The sequence below is a fragment of the Rutilus rutilus genome (assembly GCF_951802725.1).
Source record: "Rutilus rutilus genome assembly, chromosome: 14".
NCBI lineage: Eukaryota > Metazoa > Chordata > Actinopteri > Cypriniformes > Leuciscidae > Rutilus > Rutilus rutilus.
Window position 1 is genome coordinate 20,058,290 of NC_140219.1, and position 24,017 is coordinate 20,082,306.

Sequence of the window (24,017 nt, forward strand, 5' to 3'; positions counted from 1 at the left end):
CATGATGTGACTGACTGCATGGCTATTATAGGGCTGGGTGAAAAATCTCAATTTTGTCTCAGGAGGAAGCTGTCACATGTGTTTAATGAATTGTGGTGGTGGAAATGCCAGACTTTGAAAAAATAAATCTACACTGAGAAAGATGCACAGGACAGGAGTAAAAAGTTGAATTTTTAAACTTATACATGTATGTTTTCAAGTGCACATAAACTGACCTAAAATGTAGGCTTCTGTCTGTATGACTTTAATACTTTAACAGTTCACCAAAAAAGAAACAGCCACTAAGCAACTTGGGCTGAAGAGTCTTACTTAAAATCATTACGAAAGGTTTATTATAGCAGTGTTTGAACCTACAAGTTTCAGCCTCCAAGTCATTAACCAATACGCCACGCACTGAAACTATTAATTAAACTACGTGAATGTGTAAATAAACTATGAATTATCAAAATTAATGAATGGACACATGCATAATAGCACATGGATGTGAAAGGTGAAAGAAGAAACTCAACCATCTCCGACCCAAATTCCGAGCCGATTTCGTTGTCTTCCACAGCGGGGCAGCGTTACAGCGATCCGAAGACAGCTTCATCACCCATCCATGTGCATGTGAGAAGAACTTAACTTGCTGTCGGATGTTACATACCAACAATCTGATGTAGACACAAAGCTATAAAAGTGCGGACACATGTCCGCGCGCAGACCATGAAGGCGTGCGCTCCATCGAGGACCATGACATGACAAGAGACCTTCAAGTTTACGCAAACGCAAAAACAGCCACTCATGGTTTTCCAATGGACTCAAATCCTATGCTTTATGACGAGGATTATTGAAATGAAGATAAGATGAAAATAAATGGCAGCAGCCGGTTGATGAACAGTTCTTCACTGAGCCCTTACGAGATCTCGCTGAATCGCCCTCCCTGGGTCTCCACAACTTTGGGCTGCTTTCTGATCTTCACTATCGTGGTTGATATATTGGGGAACCTCTTGGTGATTTTCTCCGTGTGCAGAAACAAGAAACTTAGAAACGCAGGTAAGGTCGCTTTTAAAACAAACATGGCAAGCCTTTTAAACATTTATTCATGTAAACCTAGGTTACTACTATTTTTTTTTTGTCACTAGCCTACAGTGCTTATTTTTACTTGCTAGCAGATGATCCAATATTAGTTTTCTCACTTTCACCTGTAACTATTCATTCGATACTAGTAGCTAATACAAATAGTGACTAACATTTATTTCATTCGTCACCAGTACTTATTCCTTAGATTCTAGTGGGTAAATCTCAGTAGTGACAAGGAACAATACGAGTTGAACTTTATGGTATTTTTGTCATTCATTTCATTATAACATTATATAGGTTCAGATATGAACTGGTCTGATATAACATATGTATTACAATTGTAGCCACTGTCCCAGTACTTACTACTACATAATTTTCAGCTTTACTAGTAATTACTCATTGTATTATTATTGTAATATTTATATCTATTTGATTTGTAGTTAAACTTCTTATCTCACTACAATTGCTTTATTTATTTATTCATTCTTTCATTTATTGACTGGTCATAATAACATCTTTATTTCATTAAAATCTTACTAGCAGGATTTGGGCACCAAGATTTCAGTCAATGGGTTGCTTGAATTACAGGATATCAAATACTGACAGGATTACATGCATACTATTTAACAGACAGTGCACTGTATGAAGTGAGTTAGAAGAGTTCATAAATGAATTAGGATCATGCATCATTCTGCATAAACTGGATTCTTACTCAGTGTGATTTCAGATTTTCTGTCATTCCTGACAGGGTTTTTCATTTGACTGTATTGGGCACTATTTTTAGAGGTTTCAGGTAACTGGCCCAATATCAAACAAAACTGAACAGGCAAGTCATTTTCCTGTGAGTGGATGGAGTGCTTATCACCGGTGTCACACCGGCCCATATGTCACATTTCTCTGCCAATAGAGACAGAGACCTTATGTTGTTCCTCAACTGTGAAGTTTGTGGCACCAGTTTGAAAACTACAACAGCACTATTTCACAAGGAAAACCAGTCTTGGACAAAAATGTAGCATGCACTTGTGCTTATGTTTACATAAAGTACAAAGCAACTCCAATGAACTAAATATAAATATGCATTATTATGTGGAGCAGCATGTTGATGTTTTTGCTGTTAAAATTTGGTAGGAAACCAAATATTCATATCGTGACAATAGCTTTTATAATGGTAATTGATAAACAAACTTTAGTATTGTCCTCTAAATAATAAGTTTAATAACTTCTTTTTTTTATAATAACAATAAAACAATACATAATACAAATGTATTAATTAAACAAATGTTCCAAACTGATTAAAGTGCTAAAAAACACAAAGAACAACAATAAAGAATCAGAACATTTTCAATCAATATCTAGATATCCTTTCTGGACTGGCATGTATTTAAATAAAATATTTAAATGTTAAAAATATCAAAAATTTGAATTTATGTTTGAAAACACATAAATACTGAATGCCTTCCTTTTTTTCCTCTGTGATAAGCATTCTCTGTATTAGAAACAGAATGTTATGCAGCTGCTTTGTGCACCGGAGTAACCGGGGCAACCAATGTATTTTTGATTTTCCATAAGAACCACCTATGTTTCAAAAGTCGGAGGCTGCGCATTTGAAAGCTGCATATGTCTTCGAGGTGGTCTCATTTAAGAAAAGTAACTGTTAGATTGCAATGTAAGAAAGAAATGACTATTTTGCACATCACAAGGAACAGTCAATTTTATTACGGTTATTTTTCTTAAATAAAACATGATATCGTGATATCGTATGGATGAATGAGAGAGCCTCCGAATTGGGACACAGCCTTAGAGAATTAGCATTTTCGTTAAGCCCATCACGATGCAGAAATAAGCTAATGTGTATTCTAAAAATTGAAACAATTCAGAAAATAAGGTACCTAGAATTCACAATGTTTTGAAGTGCCCACAATAAGAATAGCCTACTTGTTCATTACATGTTCATTACCAAAAAATAACAAATTAACGATAGTACTACGTAAATTGTAACGCTTTACCCTGAAATTGACTGAGCTTTGTACTTTACTCTCCATTTTGACCTATTTCATTATTGTCTCTCCAGTTTACACATCTTTGTTGTAATGTTTTGTCATCAGGTGTTTTAATTACAGTTTTTCTCAATAGCTTTGGCTCAATTCTCATGAGAGACTTTTTTTCTTTCTTTCTCAAAACAAGTTCAGATCTCTGAACAGTTAGTTTCTTGGCCACATCGGATTTGAATTTCATATTGATTTAAGCAAATTGCATCCGTTTTGGCACATGTGTGTAAAAGAGTAAGTACAATTGTCTACAATTTGCACAGTGACTAAATTCACATGGCTTGTTAATCAAAATTCCCAGTGAAATTGTCAAACTCTTCACAACTTCTAAACATTCCTTAATTGTGTGAGCAAAATGAGGTTTCAGGTAACTGGCACAATATCAAACAAAACTGAACAGGCCAGTCATTTTCCTGTGAGTGGATGGAGTTCTTATCACCGGTGTCACACTGACAGTTTTGTATAAAGCAGTTAGTGTCAACAAAAAAGTAGAAAAAAACATGAAATTTGTATATAACAAATATTTCCATGGTGAAAACACGTTTAAACATTTTGATCGGTGTGATTCGCACAATGACAAAAACACTTTTTATTTTAGTGCCATTGGCCAATTTACTGACACAATAACTAAGTTTTGAAGCATAAAAGTTTTGGGTGAGTTACTGCATTTCGCAGACATGCAATAGAGTTCTGATGTTCCAGCAAATAGTTGTGACAATTGCACTTAGATAATGTTAAAGGGGTGGTTGATTATGATTTCACTTTTCTAACTTTAGTTAGAGTGTAATGTTGCTGTTTGAGCATAAACAACATCTGCAAAGTTACAATGCTCAAAGTTCAAAGCAAAGGGAGATATTTGCTTTTAAAGAAATCACTTTTTAAGGACTACAACAAACGGCTGGTAGAGACTACATGACATTCCTCCCAGCTTAGTGACTTCACCATCCCTAAAATTGACATAAACCCCGCCCCCTGAACACGATTTATAGATTATCAAGACAGAATATGCTAATCAATGACTAGAAGATAACTACACATCAGCTACATAAATTCATCAACTAACCATTCAGAAACGTCCTGTTGCATTCATCATGTTGTCACTTCTTCTTGAGTCTCTCCATCATTGTCTGAATCCAGTTTGAACATGAAAGGCTAAAAGTTTTTTCAGTGCATGTCTGTGTGAGTGCAAGCTGTTGAAGCTCCGCCCTCTGTGCCGGGAGCAGCAGCTCATTTGCATTTAAAGGAACAGACAAAAAGGGGCAACTTTAACATGCTCTATAAAAATATATGTGGGGTATTTTGAGTTAAAACTTCACATACACACATCAAAGACTTATTTTACATCTTGTTAAAGGGGCATTATACCACCCCTTTAAGACTGTTTCGAAAAAGTGATTTAGAAAAACTGTAATAATACATTTAATTTCTTTATTTAATAATATATACATACATACATATACATTTTTGTTTCCTCCTGTACTGAGTACAGTGCACTATAACCTTTGATAAGTGGGTCAAATTAACCCAGTAATTGTTCCATTAGCCTCCCACGATGCGTGCTTCATTATGTTCCTCGCCATGAGAGGACCTCCCATGGCCCATTTCGAAAACCACTGACCCAGTGTGAATATTCAATTAGCAATCATTCCACCACATATACAAAGGTAAAGTGATTTAAAAAACAAAAAATGCGGTCACATGAGCACGCACACATTCGCTCTTCATTGTTCTTCTGTGCTGAAACAAAGTGGTTCCGCTACTCCCCATTGCGGTCTATCTGTTTTATTTAAGCTACTCAACCTCAAAGACTCTATCTGCTGTGGCACAACTGTCTGTTCAGATTATTCAGACTAACCATTCCCTGCTGTTAGGTAAGCCTCCTTTCAACACAGCCAGTGTACCTACATCATAAAACTGCCAATGAAACTCTACCTGAGAGCTAGCAATGATATGCTGTACTATATGCATGTGTATATCTCAATACCTGTAGATACACTCACACTGGGAACCAAATCCATGACCTTAGCATTATGGGCATCATACAGTACCAGTTGAGCTACAAGAACCCCATACAGGCACTTGGTTCCCTTTTTACATTTTCCAAGGTCTCGGACAGTGTAACAGAGCCCGTCTTCTCTATGCGGCTCTCATCTCTAACTACTGTTCTTTAGCACTGACTTTGCTTATGAGCCCAAGGCGGTCATATTAGATAAAGTTCACTGTTCATTCAAGAGGAACTCTCCTCTACCAATTATTCACAGGGGCTGTGTGAGCGGAAGAAGGGCCCTTTCAGCAGGCTGGAACGAGGACAGAGAATAGTGATTACTTAAAGTATTTTCAAACAACAGCTTATAAAAGTCTCAATCAAAGTGCATACATAGATATAAAGCGATAGTACTGATGATTAAGTTATTGTTCAGGTTTAACTGAACCACGATGTGATTATTCAATCTCAATAAAAATGTTACCATGTTTAAAGTACAAATTGAATGGATAGCTCATGAAATCTAACGTCACACATCTGAATGTCCTTATTCACACTCCAAAAAGAACTAAATACAGACAGACAGACAGACAAACAGACTGCATTGCCCTGTTGGAAACTTAAGATGAAGCTTTATTTATTCTCAAGGAGTTCATGTCCTCACTCCTGCCTGCCTTGGCCCTAGGCCTGCCCTTGGGCTGGTTTCGATGCCTGGGCAATGAATGGACAATTGCGTATACACTGTACTGATGGTGCGCTCACTTACAGACTGACTCCTTTTGAAGATCCACTCTTGGCTCATCCGCTGTTAAACACAGCCAGCCTGGTCCACCACCGTGCCAGACATTTTAATCCAGGGTCTGTATCAAATGTCACATGACATAGCAAATTTTCTGTGGCCATACTATTTTTTTTTTTTTTTAAAGTGGAGACAAAATTTATTATTTTTTTTGCTGCTGCTTATTATATGACTGTTTTTTTTTTTTTATTATCATATATATATATATATTTTTTACAATACTCCAAATAATTGAAGCAGCAGTTGCCATGTTCATTTATTGGGCTAGTTTTGTGGTTTTTCTATTGTTTGGTCCAACAAAAAGTGTTTAAAGGAGACATATCATGCTTTTAAATTGTTCCTTTTTACATATAAATCATACATTTGTAGTCTATATAAAGCGGAACTGCAATGCTTGGGTCTGAATTCTTCATTATTATAGCTCCACAGGCCCCTTTTCTACCCCTTTTCTGATGTGCGTCTGAGAGCAACTCGTTTTGGTGGGGTCTCTTTAAATACAATTGAGACACTTCATACCCCGCCCCCTCTCGAGGTTGCAGAGGTTCAACTCCACCCCGTTCGGCCATTTTTGTAGTTTGATAGCAGAGATACGATTATCTAGCGGCACAGAAACTTTTTATTCACACGTTATTAACAAAATGTCAACAACGGAAGACTTGTCCAGCCAGCCTTATTTGTCCAGCCAGCCTTACATGTTCGAGCCAGAGTCGGAGCCGGAGCGAGATGAAAATGAAGACGACGAACCTGTAGAACAACGTCTTCATATGGATGTTTCGCACTGGTGTGTACTGTATTTACACATGAAACTTTGGTCTTCCGACCTTTTACCACCGTGTCGATTTATTTAGATTAATATGTGCGAGGGAGAGAGAGCAAGACAGCGTCTAGTTTGGAGACGGTGATGTCTTGTTTACACTTTCGCCTGACTCTGAAGAGAGAGAGAGAGAGCGCGCGCGCGCGACCGGGTCTCTCTCTCTGCTCGTTCATGCGCCCTTGTCACAAGCGCGGCAGTTTATCTACATTAGACGGTGTAATGAAGCGTGTGGGTTACTACATCCAACAACCGAACATTTTAACTTACCCTCTCGTAACTTCTGCATCCTTTAGCTTGGACTACAAAATTGCAGCGAGAAATAAAAATGGCAGATTGCGAAGTGTTGGGCCGGAAGTCAATGTCCTTATTTGGCAGTTCTGCTGCAAATACTGTGACGTAATAGTTCAAAAAACGTCATAGATAACAGAAAAATCGGAACAGGTTGAAAAATATGACCAAAACAGAATATAAAGATATCAACGAAGCACCTGAAGAGAATAATTTCATATTTTCTGTACTTCTAAACACTCCAAATATACAACAAAATGCATTTAAGGGCTAAAAAAGTGCATTTGGCATGATATGTCCCCTTTAAATCTCAATCTCTTGTTTAAAGCACACTTTTTTTTAGGTTTTGTCAGGCCAGGTTGTTGCTTATTTTATATATATTATACATAGTTATATATTGTTCTGCTTGAGAGTCAAACTAAATATCAGTGTGTGGAGTGATTGCCCAAATTAACATAATTTACATATTTGTTAATGCACAAAACAATATCCTCACTCGCTCATACTGATGGTCAAGCTTTGAATTGGTTTGTTCAGTATTTCTGCAAGGCTGGACTATGACCCTTTATCTGGGTTTGACTGTGGCAGATGACTTAATATCAAATGTCAGATAACCCCCTGATTGGGCTTCATAGTGGTCTCATCATCTACAGAGATAAATGTTGCTGTGGCTCTATATTTTTTGTTGAGGTATAGATAAACACCTTCAGAGTTTTTCAATTAGTTTTTTCTTGTCAGTTGTTTCTCTTAGAAGTAAATATGGTTATTTACCATTTTTACCTTATCAGTACCTTAGAATATGAGACATTTTATTGTGCTGATTTTGTGAGCTGAACAGTACATGCTAGATACAGTACAGTACTTTTCCCTCTGTCTCTGCTTGTCTTTAGTTGTACTAAGGACATGAGTGATGAGTTCTGTTTAAAGACTCCAGTATCATTTGAAACTGCCCTCCAGGATCCCAAAGCAATAAAATATTGATTTAAGCATAATATTTCTGTGAACTCAAGGTTAGTGTAGCTTCTCTTTAGTGCTCAGTTGGAGTGACAAAATTATATCAAAGTTTATTTTGCAAAGGCTTTTGCAAACCCAGCCAATACTAATTAGAAGCCAGAATTTGACCATCAGTGTGATGCAGTATTTGCTTTAATATCTGGTTGCTTAGATGTGGAGAGGCTTCATTAAAGGGATATTGAATAAATATAACCGATACTGTACCTACGGGACCCAAAAATCTTTTGGTTAAAGCCAAGAAAGCTTAGTTCTGAAAACAAATACCCAACATTATCATTTGTGATGAGTGCTGACTTATTCTTTCAGTTAGATGATAAAGAGCAACTGCATATCAATGTTTTTGTCTTTTGCTGTATTTGACTCTTGATAAATCAAGGGAACAGTATACAACATAATATTATATATTTTTATATCATGTTATACTTCTGTACATACATTAGTATGCAATGCAACAAATTGGCAAGAAAAGTATTTATCTTATTAAAATGATATATAATAACTTATTGTAATAGTACACATCCCCTTGGCTTTCCCACTGCAAACTTAAATATATGTCTCTTGTCCATCTACACTATGAATCAACATTTTCTCATGTTTATTTGACGTAGTTTATTTGGTGCTTTATAAGCAAAGAGACCTGTTACTGATGGTCTCTGCGTTAAAAGATTAATATGAATATGTATCTGCAGACTTCTAGTTTCTGACAGACTGTTACATTCACAATGCATGATGTCACAGAGACCTATAAAGATTTTGGCTGCAGTTCCTGTTGAATCCCTTGTTGTTTTTAAAGGACTCTGAATCACCTGAACTGCAAATGCCATGTGACAATGCTGATTGACTGGCTTCACTAGTGACTAACCTGAGCAGCAAACAAGAACAATATAAATCCACTTCACTCTTTTAAGTGCCCAACAAAGACAAATCATGATCTGGGAAAAGAGAATTGAACTGAATATTGAATACTTGGCTGCTTTTGAATGGCTGTCATTGGTGAAAGATGCTTTTTAGATCTAGATGGTGTAGTTATAGCATCTACCAGCAGTGTCTAAACTAATGGGGCTTAAATTCATTTCAACTTGATGCTGTGTTGATAGCAAACATGTTCTATCACATTTCCTACTGAACAAGTTGTGTGTAAGCAATTAGTCTTCATTACCATCTCAAACTACTATAAATACATTCACCTCTGCATCCTGTAGGCCTGTTCGTCTGTTTGCATGTAAACGAGAGTAAACAAGTATCTTCTGGAGCAAAAAAGGTGACCAAATCATCTCATTTACACAGTAGACATTTTTCTAGCAAAGAAAATACTGTCTTTTATTGAGTGTTTTATTGAGCAAACCAGCTAAGGAGTCATTCATCAGTGAATCAGACTACTGTGGTCACGCTGCGCTGCATATGTGTTTTTTTTTATTTCATTTCAAAAAAAAAATTATAGCACAGTTGAATGCCCTACTGTTTTGGCTTTATTTCACAGTACCCAGTAAAATTTATCATCTCATCACATACAACTCAAACAGCAAGCTCACGACTCGGCTAATAAAATATTATTTCTTTTATTCACTGTAGATTCAGCAGTGGTGAAATAGCAGGGAACACTGCAAGTAGTCAATGAGAAATTTAGTAAGTAATTATCTCTTTGCACTGACAGTCAGTGAATTTGTGCTTCCAAGTTAAAAGAGGTTGCTCACATACAACTGTAACGATAGTCCACTGGAGGCAAATTTCTAGAGAACCCAAGTACAGTTTATTTACAAAAACGTGATCAAACAAAAGCATGGCATGAACTCCAAGTTACAGGAGACAATACTTGACTAAGACACACGGCAAACATGAGGGCTTAAATACACACAAGACTAATGACTAGACAAAGGACACCTGTGAACATAATCAAGACAATCAACCAATGACAACATGACACATAAGACAAGGGAACACATGGCAGGATCACATGACTAACGGGGAATCACATGACAAAGACATGAAACATGACTGACATGAAAAGTCATTTGAGTCAGGCTACTGGTTCATTCAGTTTAACCTCATTTTCTCCTCTCTTACTGTTTTTCTCTGCTTTCTGATGGCTCTGCATCTATTTTTGTGATGTACTAAATAAAATAAAACATATGAGTTTGCTTTAACTAAGAAAATACTTGCTTTGTAGAGACGCTACCATTCAAAAGTTTGGGGTTTGTACGATTTTTTATGTTTTTGAAGGACGTCTCTTATGCTCACCAAGGCTGCATTTACTTGATCAAAATCACAGTAAAAAAAAAACAGTAATATTATGAAATCATCAGCATCATTACTCCAGCCGCCAGTGTCACGTGATCCTTCAGAAATTATTCTAATATGCTCAAGAAACTTTTATTAGTATAATCAATGATGAAAACAGTTTTTCATGGTACAACACAGCCATGGCTTTTCAGGTACAGAAATTTAATAAAGTAATCAAATGTAAATGAACACTGCATACAATCTTCACTGTATAAATTAAATAAATATGAATCATTAATTGAAGTTTCAAAAGCTATTCAGTCAAGAGCAGTGAGTGATTTCCTTGTCTTTTTGTCGTTTGATTGACAAAACACAGACAGCAGGAATATTAGGCTGCTGTCACTTTAAGATATAATGCACTGATAGGATAATCTTTAAGATGGGCATGTTGACATCATTTTTGTGTGAATTTGTCCATTCAAGCACAAAACTTGAATAAGAACTCAATATGTGCGTGCTGTCTGACACGGCTACCGTGTGCATGCTTCGGATGAGTGCACAAATTTTCTCATAGCATGCGCAAGTTCTCTTTCGCGTCTTGCTCTTGAATGTTTAAAGGAGCCGTATGTAAGATTGTGGCCAAAACTGGTACTGCAATCACTTTCAAATTACTGTAGAGCGGTGTATGCCATCCCCCTCCCCCCTGACTCGAGGTTGCCAGATAGGCTGCAGGATCCAGCAGGAAAGTAGGCTGCTACGTAGCTGTGGTAACTAGAGCAGAGCTGGCAACCCCGATGCCGAAACACTACTGACTTCGTGATTGGTAGATAGGTGGAGGATGGCGCTTCAGGCCAAAACACAAGATGACAACATCAACATCAGTTGAGGGCTGCAACTTCACTTTTTAAATGACAATATCCTGGCCGGACTACTGTTGTCAGTGATATAAGTATTTGAAATGAACATGATTTCTTAATGTCTAGTTACATATCAGGGCCATTTTATGATTAATTGAAATACATTTCTTACATACAGCTCCTTTAAATTAGCAAGGCTTGAATGAGTTTAGTTTAAACACAGATAGCGACGTGTGCTGTTCAGGTCTCACGGCTGTCTGCCCACGGTCACAGTAAAAACTTTGTCAATTCCAAACAAAATGAGCTGGTCCTATGACTCCCATGCAGTTAGGTCCAAACAAAATAATCCATGAAGTCCGGTCACATTTTAGGTGTACGCAGGCTATCAATTTCCGTTGGTGGTGTTTCTATTCCATCTGGAGAAAAATGCCCCTTTCCTTCGCGTTTGTCCTTCTATTCTTCTCCATCAACACTTTGTACCGTACGCAACAGGTAGGCCCTTGCACACTGAGTCCGAAATTCGCAATCCGAAATTTTCGCACGTCAAAAAAATAAATACGACCTCACGTTATGTCAATCACGCTTGCACACTGCCTCCGAAACTTTCGTCCGTCAAAAAAAAAAAAACGGTCTGCGTTTTTCGCGTCCGTAGCAAGCATTTTGAATGGTTTTTTGACAATTTAGAGCCACCGAATCACGAATATTCATGAATACGAAAAAACGCATGCGAAAATTTCGGACACTGTGCAAGGACCTGTAGTTTTGCGTATGACGTTGCTGTTTGTGGCATTATGGGAAGTGAAGTTATTTTCCTGTAAAGTAAATATCGAATCCTCCACACTTCACTTTCATGATATGCTATGAGAATAACAATAAACGTATGGCTATTCACCAAATGTTTTTTTTTTTGTTTTTTTGCTTTATTAGGTGCTTTGCTTAAATTTCTGTCTGTGCCAATTGATAATTCATGACTCTTAAAATGCACCAGAATACAAGAAATCCCATCTGAATTTTTAAAATTTTCCTGAGGGAGGACTTGGGACCTCACTTCACTCTTTTGCCTAGGGCCCCCAAATATCTTGAAACGGCCCTGTTTACACGTTGCTATTTTTAACAAACCGTATTATGGATGCGTCGTCAGATTTGAGATGAACCGCGGTGCAAGTGCGTGCCGAACCGAGGGTGGAGAACGGTATGGTACGGTTCGATTTTTTTTTTTTCAAGAGAACCACCCAGGGTTGCCAGGTCTGTGCCCAAGTATCCCAATGGCCAGTCAAAAGTAGCCCAATGCGATTTTCTCCATATAGGGAGGGGAGGGCGAATTCTCCAGTGAATTTGTACGTCTGTGGGGTGTTTTGGGGGTGTTGGATCGCCAAAATCATACTTACGCAATCAGCCCTTTCAAAAAAAAATTTACCCATGGCAACAACTTAAAAATTGCCCAAGTCCACGGACTTGGCAACACACTTTTTTTCCAGCAATCTTTGATGAATAATGAATAGACAGTTCAAAAGAACAGTATTATAAATGTCTTTACTGTTGTCACTGTGCATGTGGAAGAAGAGAGGTTGAGGCATGTATCTAATCGCATGCTGAATTTATTAAAGCAAACCAAAATCACTGGAACACACAGGAATCGAAAATAACAGTGTTACAGTTTACCATCAACATCAAACTTAGGATATAGCAAGAAAAGAACTGACAAAGGAATGCTAGATCAAAGGGCTATAAACAAAAACGAGGACCTAAACTACAGTAGAAACAGGTGAGACTAATCCGCAACCAAGAAAGCAAAAAAAAAAAAGATCTGGCAACACTTTATTTTACAGTGTCCTTGTTACATGTAACATATGTACATACCATAGTAATAACAGTAAATTATGCATAGTTACATGAAACTAACCCTAAACCAAATCCTAATCCTACCCTAACCCTATAGTAAGTACATGTAGTTGCTTAATATTACTCAGTACTTAAATATATAATTACACTGTAACAATGGCACCTTAAAATAAAGTGTAACAAAAAATCTTACTGACCCCAAACTTTTGATTGGTAGCATATATGTTCCTGATTGAAAACTTTCAATTCAAGAAATATGCTGTGATTGATTACTTTCATGGAGCTCAAACAGTAAAGTGTGGTGATGCAAGAACTGTTAAAATGTAAGTTGCTTTGCCAAGCATCTGCCAAATGCAGGAAGGTAAATGCAAACAATAAATCTTGCAAGATAATTTAATCACATTATAGTGCATAGCAGAAAGAAAGAAAAAAAGCAGTCACATACACAGTTGGATGTATAAGAGTTAACAGAGTGAAAAATCCTCTTTGCATTCCTCTGGCTCTCAGAGGATCTAGTGAATCTGGCCGTGAATATCTCTCACTGTATGTGAGGTGGTGTGGAAAAATCATGGCCAAAGGTTTGCCCTGCAGCCTAGATGCCATTAGTGGCACAAACAAACTCTCCAGGGAGAAGTGACGTGCTTGTGAGGGCTTTTACTCTACAGTCTCAGAGTCTTTGCCTCTTATGCTACAGTAGAATGGCTCAGCATTCAGAGACACATGGGTCATGGATCAGTGCTGCATTCATGTTTGCAGTGGGAGGTTGATATTTTTGGACATTTTTATAGAGATAAGATCATGATTATATTATGATCATTTTCAATATTGCATTTTGTAGTGTTTGTCCAAACAAACTAGAACTTGACATGCAAATATTACGAATATTAATGTTGACAGTTTTGCCAAAACTCTATGTGCTTACAGACAAAAATTCTAATTTGAGCCTACAGCATGCCATCTCACTATGACATGGTCAAGCATGCTATACTCTATTTACAAAACCTGTAATTAAACAGTTCATTTTCCCTTGACATCGACAACAGATCAGATACTTAGCAAAGTTTGTATAAAAACAGTACATTTATCTCCTTCCAGTTGTAATCGTATAAAGCATCAAGAACTCTAGGGAGATCAACTCGGCTTATTGCAGTTGTGCACTCAGAATAATGATGTCTCATATGAAGTCTACAGCTGAAGATGACTTATGCAGTGAGATTTGTGGTCCATGCTACAGGGCCCCTGCTGGGCTTTCCAGATCTCGCTTCATATTTTCCCTGTCTCTGCTGGTCGTCCTCAGTTCAAATAAAATTTTAGAAAAACAACAGTTGAAAATAGAGAAGCCATTGATATGTTCTGGAACGATCTTCTGATCTAATGATTCCTAATTGGCTAAATCATGAATGTATTTATTTGGCAAACCTTCATTGCCCAGCATGTTCTCAAAAGTATATGAGATAAAAATGCCAATATGCGAGTGCAGTGTTCAGCCTCTGACCTGGATGTCCGTTTAGTTTGAATGATTCAGACCTTTTCTTTTTAAGTGAGCCCAAATTAAACGAGTAGAGAATGAATATAGAAATTGACAGTATGATAATAGAAAATACACTTGTTGACACTTTAAAATGAGTTCTTCCCTGTAATATAACAAGCTTCTTATTGTTCAATTAAATGGATAGTTGCCTGATTATTTGATGACCTTTCTTTCTTTTTTTCTTTCTTTCTTTCTTTCTTTCTTTCTGGGACATAAAAATCCAAAGTCTCTATAGGAGAAACAAGTCTCGGTTACACTTTATTTTAAGGAGTCATTGTTACAATGTAATTATATATTTAAGTACTGAGTAATATTAACTAACCACATGTGCTTGCATGTAATTATGCATAATTTACTGTTATTACTATGGTAAGTACATGTAATGTGTAACAAGGACACTGAAAAATTACTTAAGACTGTTGATTTCTTAAAAATATCCATAATCTTTATATTAATAATATTAAACAAAATAATTTAGTAAAATATTTTAAAGAAAATATTTGATACTTTGAAAAGGTACGATTTTATAAAATAATTATAAAGATGTGTACACTGGTGTATTCACAAGTGTATTCAAGGTGTAAGGAAAACTTGATGTTATTAGAGTCAGTGCATCATACAAATCATTCAAACATATAAATGGTTTTAAATATGTATGAAGCACAAATAGCCTACATGATACATGACATGAATAAAGAACAAACATCTGGAAATGGTATATTTAAAACCAGCGACTCCAAGGATGGAGTCTCATTAGCTAGAGTCTATGTAACAAAGTATGTTGTTCATGGAAGAAGGAGGTGGGAACCGGCGAAAGTTCAAACACTTTAATCCAGAATTAACACAAATCAAAAGTAAAAGACATACATACACAAAACATAACATAAACTAGTCCAGGCCTGCTCCTCTCTCGTCCTTCACTGTCCTCCTTTTATGCTTCCGAAGCTTCTCCGTGAGCGATACGAGACCGGTGCCGCGCGCAGTGACGTGCTCTTCTAACATGGGGCCCAAAAGTTCTAAAAGGTCTTCATTGGAGAGCTATAGGTATCATGTGACAATAACAGATGCAACCCAAATCCTTTTAATAGTAAAAGCAGCTGACAGGCTTAGGAAAGATATGAATTAATTACATGCATTAAAGGTCATGCTGCAAAAGTATACTGGCGTCCATCCCGAAAAGCACCTAAAGTTTGTTTTTGAAAGTTGTCATACACAAAACTTGTGCAGAATCTGAGATGGTGAACACATGGCAGTCATATGAAACCTCTTTATTTCCCATCTATTTAAAGGATCGCTACAATATTGTATTTGCCCTCATGTTATTCAATAACCTAATAAATTGCATTCTGGGAATTTTAATAAGCTGTTTTGCTTGAAAGTTTTTCTCATTTTTACAATGTCGCTTTGTGCCTGTAATTGCTTTTATCTCTTTTCCACTGTCATTGTTTTGCAGGGAACATATTTGTGGTGAGCTTGGCAGTAGCTGACCTGGTGGTAGCAGTCTATCCTTATCCTCTCGTGCTGGTCTCCATTTTCCACAATGGATGGAACTTGGGGTTCGTCCACTGCCAGATCAGTGGATTCCTGATGGGACTGAGCGTGATTGGATCTATATTTAACATAACCGGCATTGCCATCAATCGCTACTGCTATATCTGTCACAGCCTCAAGTATGACAAGCTATACAGCGACAAGAACTCTCTTTGTTACGTGGTTCTCATCTGGATACTGACCGTGGTCGCTATAGTGCCAAACTTTTACGTAGGCTCCCTGCAGTACGACCCCAGGGTCTACTCATGTACGTTTGCGCAGTCGGCCAGCTCAGCGTACACCATCTCTGTGGTTTTCTTCCATTTCTTTCTTCCAATCATGATTGTGACGTACTGCTACCTGCGGATCTGGATCTTGGTGATCCAGGTGAGGAGACGCGTCAAACCCGAGTTTCGGCCCAAACTCACGCCGCACGACATAAGGAACTTCGTCACCATGTTCGTGGTGTTTGTTCTTTTTGCCGTCTGCTGGGCCCCTCTCAATTTCATCGGCTTGGCGGTCGCCATAGACCCCGAGCGGGTTGTGCCTCTCATCCCGGAGTGGTTTTTTGTATTCAGTTATTTTATGGCCTATTTCAACAGCTGCCTTAATGCCATAGTCTACGGACTGCTGAACCAGAACTTCAGGAGAGAGTACAAAAAAATTATCGTCTCACTCTGCACTGCGAAGTTGTTCTTCCCAGAGAGTTCAAATGATGCTGCAGACCGGAACAAAAGCAAGCCATCTGCTTTAATGACAAACAACAACCGAGTAAAAGTAGATTCGGTATGAAAACACAGGAAGGACACTGCAAACAAAAACCAAATAAACATTTCAGCTGCTTTCAGAAACAACTATTTATAACCGATATTTATAACCTGAATACAGGTGTCTGTATTTCTTGTACCTGTTGCTTTTTTAATAGGGTGCATTGCAAATATCTTGCTTTTTCTCAGTGTTTACAAGTTCATGTATGTTTTAATGTAATGTTTTTATTTTATATGCAGCAGGTACACTGACATAAAATGAATGCAACAAACCAATGCAGACACTGTCATACACGAAAAACAAGGTGCCAAGTGAGCAGATTAATAGCCCTTAAAGATGATAAGTGCTCAACAAATAATCTTTTTTTATTAAGTTATTTTCTAATGTTCTTTAGATGCTGTCTGCAGCACATGTCAAGTAATGCGTTTGCAAAATAATACTTTATACTTTGTTTATTGTACTTAAGTATAGTTATTTCTTGGTAACCTTGGTTAAATTGTCAGATAGCCATTGCAGGGCAAATAATGTGAAAAACATTATTTCTCCAGTTTATTTGAAAGTAAATGTCTTTTAGTTCCCACAACAGATTTTAAGGGACAGTTCACCCAAAAAAAAAAAAATTCTGTCATAATTTGTTCTCCCTAAAGTTGTTCCAAACCTGTATGAATTTCTTTCTTCTGCTGAACACAAAGGAAGCTATTTTGAAGAATGTTTGTAACCAAACAGTTGTGGGACACCACTGACTTCCAAAGTATGGCGGAAAAAATACTATGGAAGTCAATGGTGTCCCACAACTGTTATTTCAAACATCCTTACAAATAGCTTCCTTTGTGTTCAACAGAAGAAAGAAATTCATACAGGTTTGGAACAACTTTAGGGTGAGTAAATGATGACAGAGTTTTCAATTTTGTGTGAACTGTCCCTTTAAGATTACGTCACAAATTAAATGTTGGCAAGCTCTTAAAGGGATAGTTCACCTAAAAATTAAAATCACAATTTACTCACCCTTATGTCATTCTGTATGATTTTCTTTTTTCAGCAGAACACAACTGACGAAATGTTGCTGACATGTTTTTGTGAAAAGTCAGTTAGGTCCAAAACAACATTGAACTAAATTGACATTCATTGTATGGACAGACAGACAGACAGACAGACAGACATACATACAGACATACAGACATACAGACATGTGTTTTTAAAAATATGTTATTTTGTGTTCAACAGAAGAAAAATAGTTACAGAGATGTGTATCAATTTGAGGGTGAGTAAATGATGACAGCATTTTTTTATTTATTTTTTGAGTGAACAATTCCTTTAAGGGGTCCACCTTGGCATATGTATAACATGCATATCTTATGAAATGTGAACAAAATGGTCAATTCTAAAAACGTTTAGAATGAAGTTACTCTGAAACAACTTATCCATATTTTGGCGTATAGATCAAGTTCAGTATACTGCTATAAACCACCTTTATAATGTCATATCAATGATGTTCAACACAGTACCTTACTTTCTTGTTTACAACATAAAAGCAACAAAATGGAACATATTTGCTTGTCCTTTAACTTTTCAATGTTAATAAACTGTGCCGAATAAAAAGATGAAAACAAGAGTTACGCTTCCTTAAAAGATTAGAAATAGATAACCTGCACATTCTTTTTATGTTATTTGCCATTTCTGCATTTATTAGATAGGACAATGAAGCAATGGGAAAGGAGAGAAGGAAACAGGGTCTGGAAAAGACTTCAGCATGACTCAAACTCATGTTGCCCACAATGCAACTGCACCACAGGTCTGAGCGCTACCCACAAGGCCATACAACAACTTTCCTTTTCAGATGATGCCATGCGTGCCACACAGGGTTTTGGATAATGTTAGCCAAATAGCTGTTCAGTTTCATTGGTTGGATTTAATGTAATCTATTTAAGCTTAATGTTGTGACTTTAATCAATATTCTCATTGTTTTGCACCAGATAGATAAGTACTAAACTTAAAATGATACCTTCTGATATGATTTTAAAAAGACATTGCCCCATAAAACCACTTCAATGTAGATACTTTTTAAAACTTGTGTTGCTAACTACATTTTGCTTCACTCTTCACTCAAGTTATTCTAAACCTGTATGAATAAAAAAAATTTCTGCTGAACACAGAAGAAGATATTTTGAAGAATGTGGGTAACCAAACGGTTACAGACAACATACTGGTTTGGAACAACTTGAGGGTGAGTAAATGATGTTTGGGTGAACTATCCCTTTAAGTACTTTGAAACTTTGAAAAGCTAAAGGCCACATTTACACATAGCCGGGTATTTAGAGAAACGAATATTTCCCCCCCCTCCGTTTTCAAAAATAACATCGTGCACACAACATCGTTTTCAAAAAAGTTGTCGTTTACATCAACCCGCATAAATTCGCCTTCGAGCGCCATCATAACATATGGGCAGCGGAGGGAGGGAGCGTAGGGAGAAGGATAAAGCCATGCAAGCCAATCAGAATCCTCAAAATCGACAACAACAAATAGCACGAGCGACTTCCAGTTCCTTTCAAAACAACAGACGTTGGGAGGCAATGTACCGGCGTCTTGGAAGGAAAAGCTGCTGTAAAAATGCTGATTTTCGTGTACTCCTTCGCCTCTGCTCCTCGATATAGTTCAGCAGTTGTGTTTTGCAAATGCAAACAGGCCAAAAGCGTTTGCACAAAAGTATTTTTTTTTTCTTTTTTTTTCACAAAATCACCACCTTAACAGCATCCATGATCAAATAGTAGCCAAACAAACTCTAAACATAGGGCGCTCACATGACATAAGCATTTTCTGGCGCATAATGTGATGTTTGAGAACCTAAAACCCCGTTTCTCCCAGTTGACACGGCAACACATAACCGGCGTTTTCAGAAATCTCCACTTTGGCCGGAGTTTTTAGAAATAATCGTTTTCAGGGATAAAAACGGCGTTTTCGTGTAAATGACAGGCCAAAACGCAGGGAAATATCTGCGTTTTCCCATCGTGTAAACGGGGCCAAAGATTCAGTGGCATTACAAGACAATTATGGCCACATGAATATGCCATCATGCTATATGGAAATCAATTACTTTAACTAAACACTATTTCAGCATTATTTTAGCATATCCCAGTCCCTGGAATAATAAAACCTCAGTGTTTTTGCTGGACACCCTCCATAGAGACAGAACATCCATTCATTTTTGCAATGATCCCACTGGTGGTCTTAACACACTCTGATCTGCATCCTGTTTGCTGCTAAGCTTTCCATATTCCAGCACATCACACAATGAGCTTTGACAACTCGTATCTTTTATCTCTTTTCATGCACATTCGTATACATTGAGCGTCTCACAATGTGATTTATCCAGCTTTTCCAATGCATACTTTAAAAAGAATCACGCGATGCTATTTCAGAGCTAACCGGAGATTGATTGCATTGACCTGCTTACGTGCCCACGGATGGTTATTTCTGGACATTCAGCGAGAAGTGTCTTTAAACCGGTGAAAGCTTAAGTAATTACACACGAGCTTACATTTCTTCACGTCTCTGCACGAGCTTGACGAAGGATCAGGCTTCCTTTGAGAACCCCCACCACCTCTTTTCCTGGGTATCTCTTTCCCATACCCTTCATCTTAATGAACTTGAACAGATTAAATACGATCTTAAAGTATGAGCCATAGAGTAGCCACCCCCATCTACTGAGAATTTATAAATATATGGTTATTATTTGGGATTACATTATGATGAACTTTTTTAATCTCAGGCTGATTCTCAGAGGAGGGATTCAAGAGGTGATGAGACCATCCCCACCTCCACACATGAATGAAAGGAAGCTTGATTAAATCAATTCCACAAGACATCGGCAATAAAGGAACCACTGGTGAAATACAATTGATGGTAATTTTTACAGCATAGCCAAAAAGGAATACATTGAGTTTAGTAATAACCATCTTTCTGTTTTGCCAGGATTGCTAAAAATGAGCTTTGTGCAGTTTTATTGAAGTCAAAAATATTATTTAATATGGTTGAATCAACCTGACTACTTTAGGTGACACCAATGAGACACTTTTTCTTTTTTGAAAGGTCAGGGATCAAGGTTTGGCTGGTTAGCATGATCCACTAAGCCCCTGCTGGTAGATACTGGTAACTACACACTTCACTGGTTCTCAGAAATAACCTTTTTACATTTACAGCCATTAAAAAAGAGCTGTATTCAGAAAAAAAGAAATAATTGTAGATGCTTTACCCCCCATGCATCCTCCCTAATTTAAATGGCTCTTAAAATTATGAAATGAACAATATGAGCAATACCTTTTTTAATTAGTAAGACAACACTATAGGTTAACAATTACTGTAGATCTCACCATGTTTCCCCAGTTGATTTGTATAAGTTGTTTCTCAAATGTTGTTTAAATATGCAAAATGGGGCGTTTTCTAATTAAAAATTATTTTAGGAATAAAATGTTACCAAGCAGATGATATATGAACAAACCCCTCTGTGAAAACAGAATGTAGACAGGAATAAAACTGTATCTTCAGTCTAAATGCCTCAAAATATCTTCTAAATGCTGTTGAAGTGGAGATTTCTGACTTGTGCAGGATGAAAAGAAGACTAATTTTGAGAAAACTGACTTTAAAGATATATATTGCAAATGAAGATGCAAATAGATAAAGTGTGATAAAATAAACACTTAAATGTGTATTTTGTGTGTTTTCTTTCCAGTTTGAAAGCAGAAATATTATGGAAGCAAAATTGCCCAAAAGCTAAAAACAATGTTTTTGCCCTAATCTCTTGCCTTGAAATTAACAATAGCCTATTCTAAATAAAACAATAGTAATAATAATACATGTATATAACTTTGATATCCCGGCTCAAGATCACTAATGAGGGTCTAGTGATTGTTAATGTTTTTGTGGTGCCATTAGCTAATCAGTGTTGTCGATGATTTTCTACAGCTTCAGAGTGATTAGTCACATGGTATTTAAAGCTCAGGTAATTGGCTCAAAAACGTTTGCAGTCCCATGAACAAAGATGGCAATTTTTATTATTGTACAGGTCAATTAGAAATGGTCCCTAAAGGAAACGACGGCACATTTCCACCTTTTAAAGTATTCTGGATTAATGTTGAGGTGATTATTTTCCTTAGCAGTGGAGAGGACCTGTGTCTGTGGACAATGTGGACTTGTCTTCCCTTCAGGGCTCGAGAGTGCTGCTATTGAGTGGGATTCACCAGAGAGACTCAACTGTGAACCTGCTCAAGTTCAGAGCTCAGCAGTTTGAGAAAGCCAACTGTTTTTGTGCATTTAGGCGAGGGAAATAAGGGCCTTGTATTTGTGTGCATGCATGTATGAGTCTGTCTGCAGAGTCAAGATTCTGCTATCAGCAATTCTCAGTCCAGCATGAAGCCATTGGACAGCTGAAGGAACAATGGATTACTATTCCACAGAGCAGAAAACATAATTGAGTTAGCAACATTTACATTTTGTGTCTGGCTATGGAGAGGGGTTTCATAAAGTCATGTTGTGTTAGGCTCCCGAGGATTTCAAACCTGCCCCTTATCTTGAAGCCTAAACGACGGATGGAGCCTCTTTCCAGGCATTCACAAGAAACAAGTGTGAAATGCAATTACTTTGCTGTTATTTCATAGTTAAATGCTTTCCTTTGGAATTCCTCCTTTAATTCTCCACAATCACCGTGAAAACAATAACATTCATGTCAGTCTGGTAACTGAACTGAAAATTTGAAAGGGAGTATATCACAGTGTTGTTCAGCTGGTCATAAATATTCAATATCTGACTTACCATTAAATTAAACAAGGTATGCTAGAAGAATTTTGTTTAAGTTGCTGGATTTTTTTCCATTTGTTTTGTTTCACAGAAACGAGTGCTGTATTCATGAAATAAAAACAATCATGTAGAGCTCCTTCTCCACACCTCTTCTTTAATTTCACCATGCTTTGCAGATTTTAAAGCCAATATTTGTCTTGTTTCTTTTGCACAGGGGAGGAACCGGCACAGCAGGTGAAAACACACTTGTCCTTTCATTGTGGTGGAGAGAACACACAGTTCTTCTCAAATGAAAATATTACAATGTTTTATGAATTTTTCAACTCTGACCTAAAATACAATGATGGCATGAATAGTGTTACTCAGTAGGTAAACACAAAAATGAATTATTTAAGATCTTTACACAAGGATATTTGCAGTTCCTTTTTGTGTGAACTGGAGCACATAAAGCCATTGTGGTTAACACACTGTGAGGCATTCATCTCTAATGCAATCTAACATTGTTTGCAGAACGGCTTGAAAAATTCTCTACAATGCCACGTGAAAGCCAAAGGTCCACCAGATGCTCATCTGACCTCAGAGTGAGATGATTCAATTGAACATTCTGAGAAGAACAACTGGAAATTCAGAACAATAAGGTTCTCCTGGGCAGATGCTAATGACCTTTCTTTAAGGTCACTATGAAATCAAAATGGACCATTATTATTTTTTTACGAAATATTGCTGTTTTTGTTATAAATTATCCGTGAACATATTTAAAAAAAAAACTCCCCTCTCTCTTGCAATGACATCTCGTCTCTGATGACGTTTACTAGCATGAGAACGGGACAACCTGTCACTCACATGACATAACAGCAATAGCAAAACAATCCAATCAATTCACATTGGACAAAATCAAGTCCAGCCCTACTTTTCTTCATTACAATAGAGAAGAAAAGACTTTTGCAACTTCTGTTTCATGGCAACTGTAATCTAGAGGCTTCAGAACTATCTGCCATTTGCGTCATTAAAATAATCTGCAACAAAGTATAGAAATTCCAGCAAAAAGTGTAATGTTCTTAATTTTTCATTCAACAGTTAGGAAACGGGTGATTCAAAACTTCGTAAAATATCATAAGGTGGCATTAATTCTCTGTGAGATCATTTGAAGCCTTCTTTTTGTTCATCTCATGCCTTTTATTTGGTCATGTGTTTGATGAATGAAGTTGGTGCACACTAAAGTGTTTGGATGTAGTGTTCTTAAACCAGACATTACATTATTTAGAAACAGCAGCAGACATATTTCATTTATCACTGTGTATTTTTAGACTTGCACACAATGTGCCTGCATAACAGTTTAATTGGGCTAGACTGGAGGAAATTTGCTCTGAACTTATAGACTTAAAAAAACACATGCACATGCAAACACACATTCAGACACGTAAGTGTCTGGCTACGCTTTTGGGCCACTGTCTATAGTGGTCCAAAAGTGTA

The 24,017-nt window shown here is 37.1% G+C and overlaps 1 protein-coding gene across 1 annotated transcript; it reads left to right on the forward strand.

Annotated features, from left to right (window-relative positions):
• The first annotated feature begins 697 nt into the window (after positions 1-697).
• Positions 698-18,345, forward strand: mtnr1ab (melatonin receptor 1A b). Its single transcript, XM_084431162.1, has 2 exons — positions 698-1,032; positions 15,910-18,345. Exons 1-2 carry the CDS (start codon positions 843-845, stop codon positions 16,776-16,778), a joined length of 1,059 nt encoding a protein of 352 aa, XP_084287288.1. The 5' UTR covers positions 698-842; the 3' UTR covers positions 16,779-18,345.
• Positions 18,346-24,017: the final 5,672 nt, after the last annotated feature.

Bases quoted from the DNA above. Each gene is read 5' to 3' on its own strand.
- mtnr1ab (XM_084431162.1), top strand. From the start codon at position 843: ATGAAAATAAATGGCAGCAGCCGGTTGATGAACAGTTCTTCACTGAGC. The intron at 1,033-15,909 runs GTAAGGTCGCTT...ATTGTTTTGCAG, and splicing joins CAAGAAACTTAGAAACGCAG to GGAACATATTTGTGGTGAGC.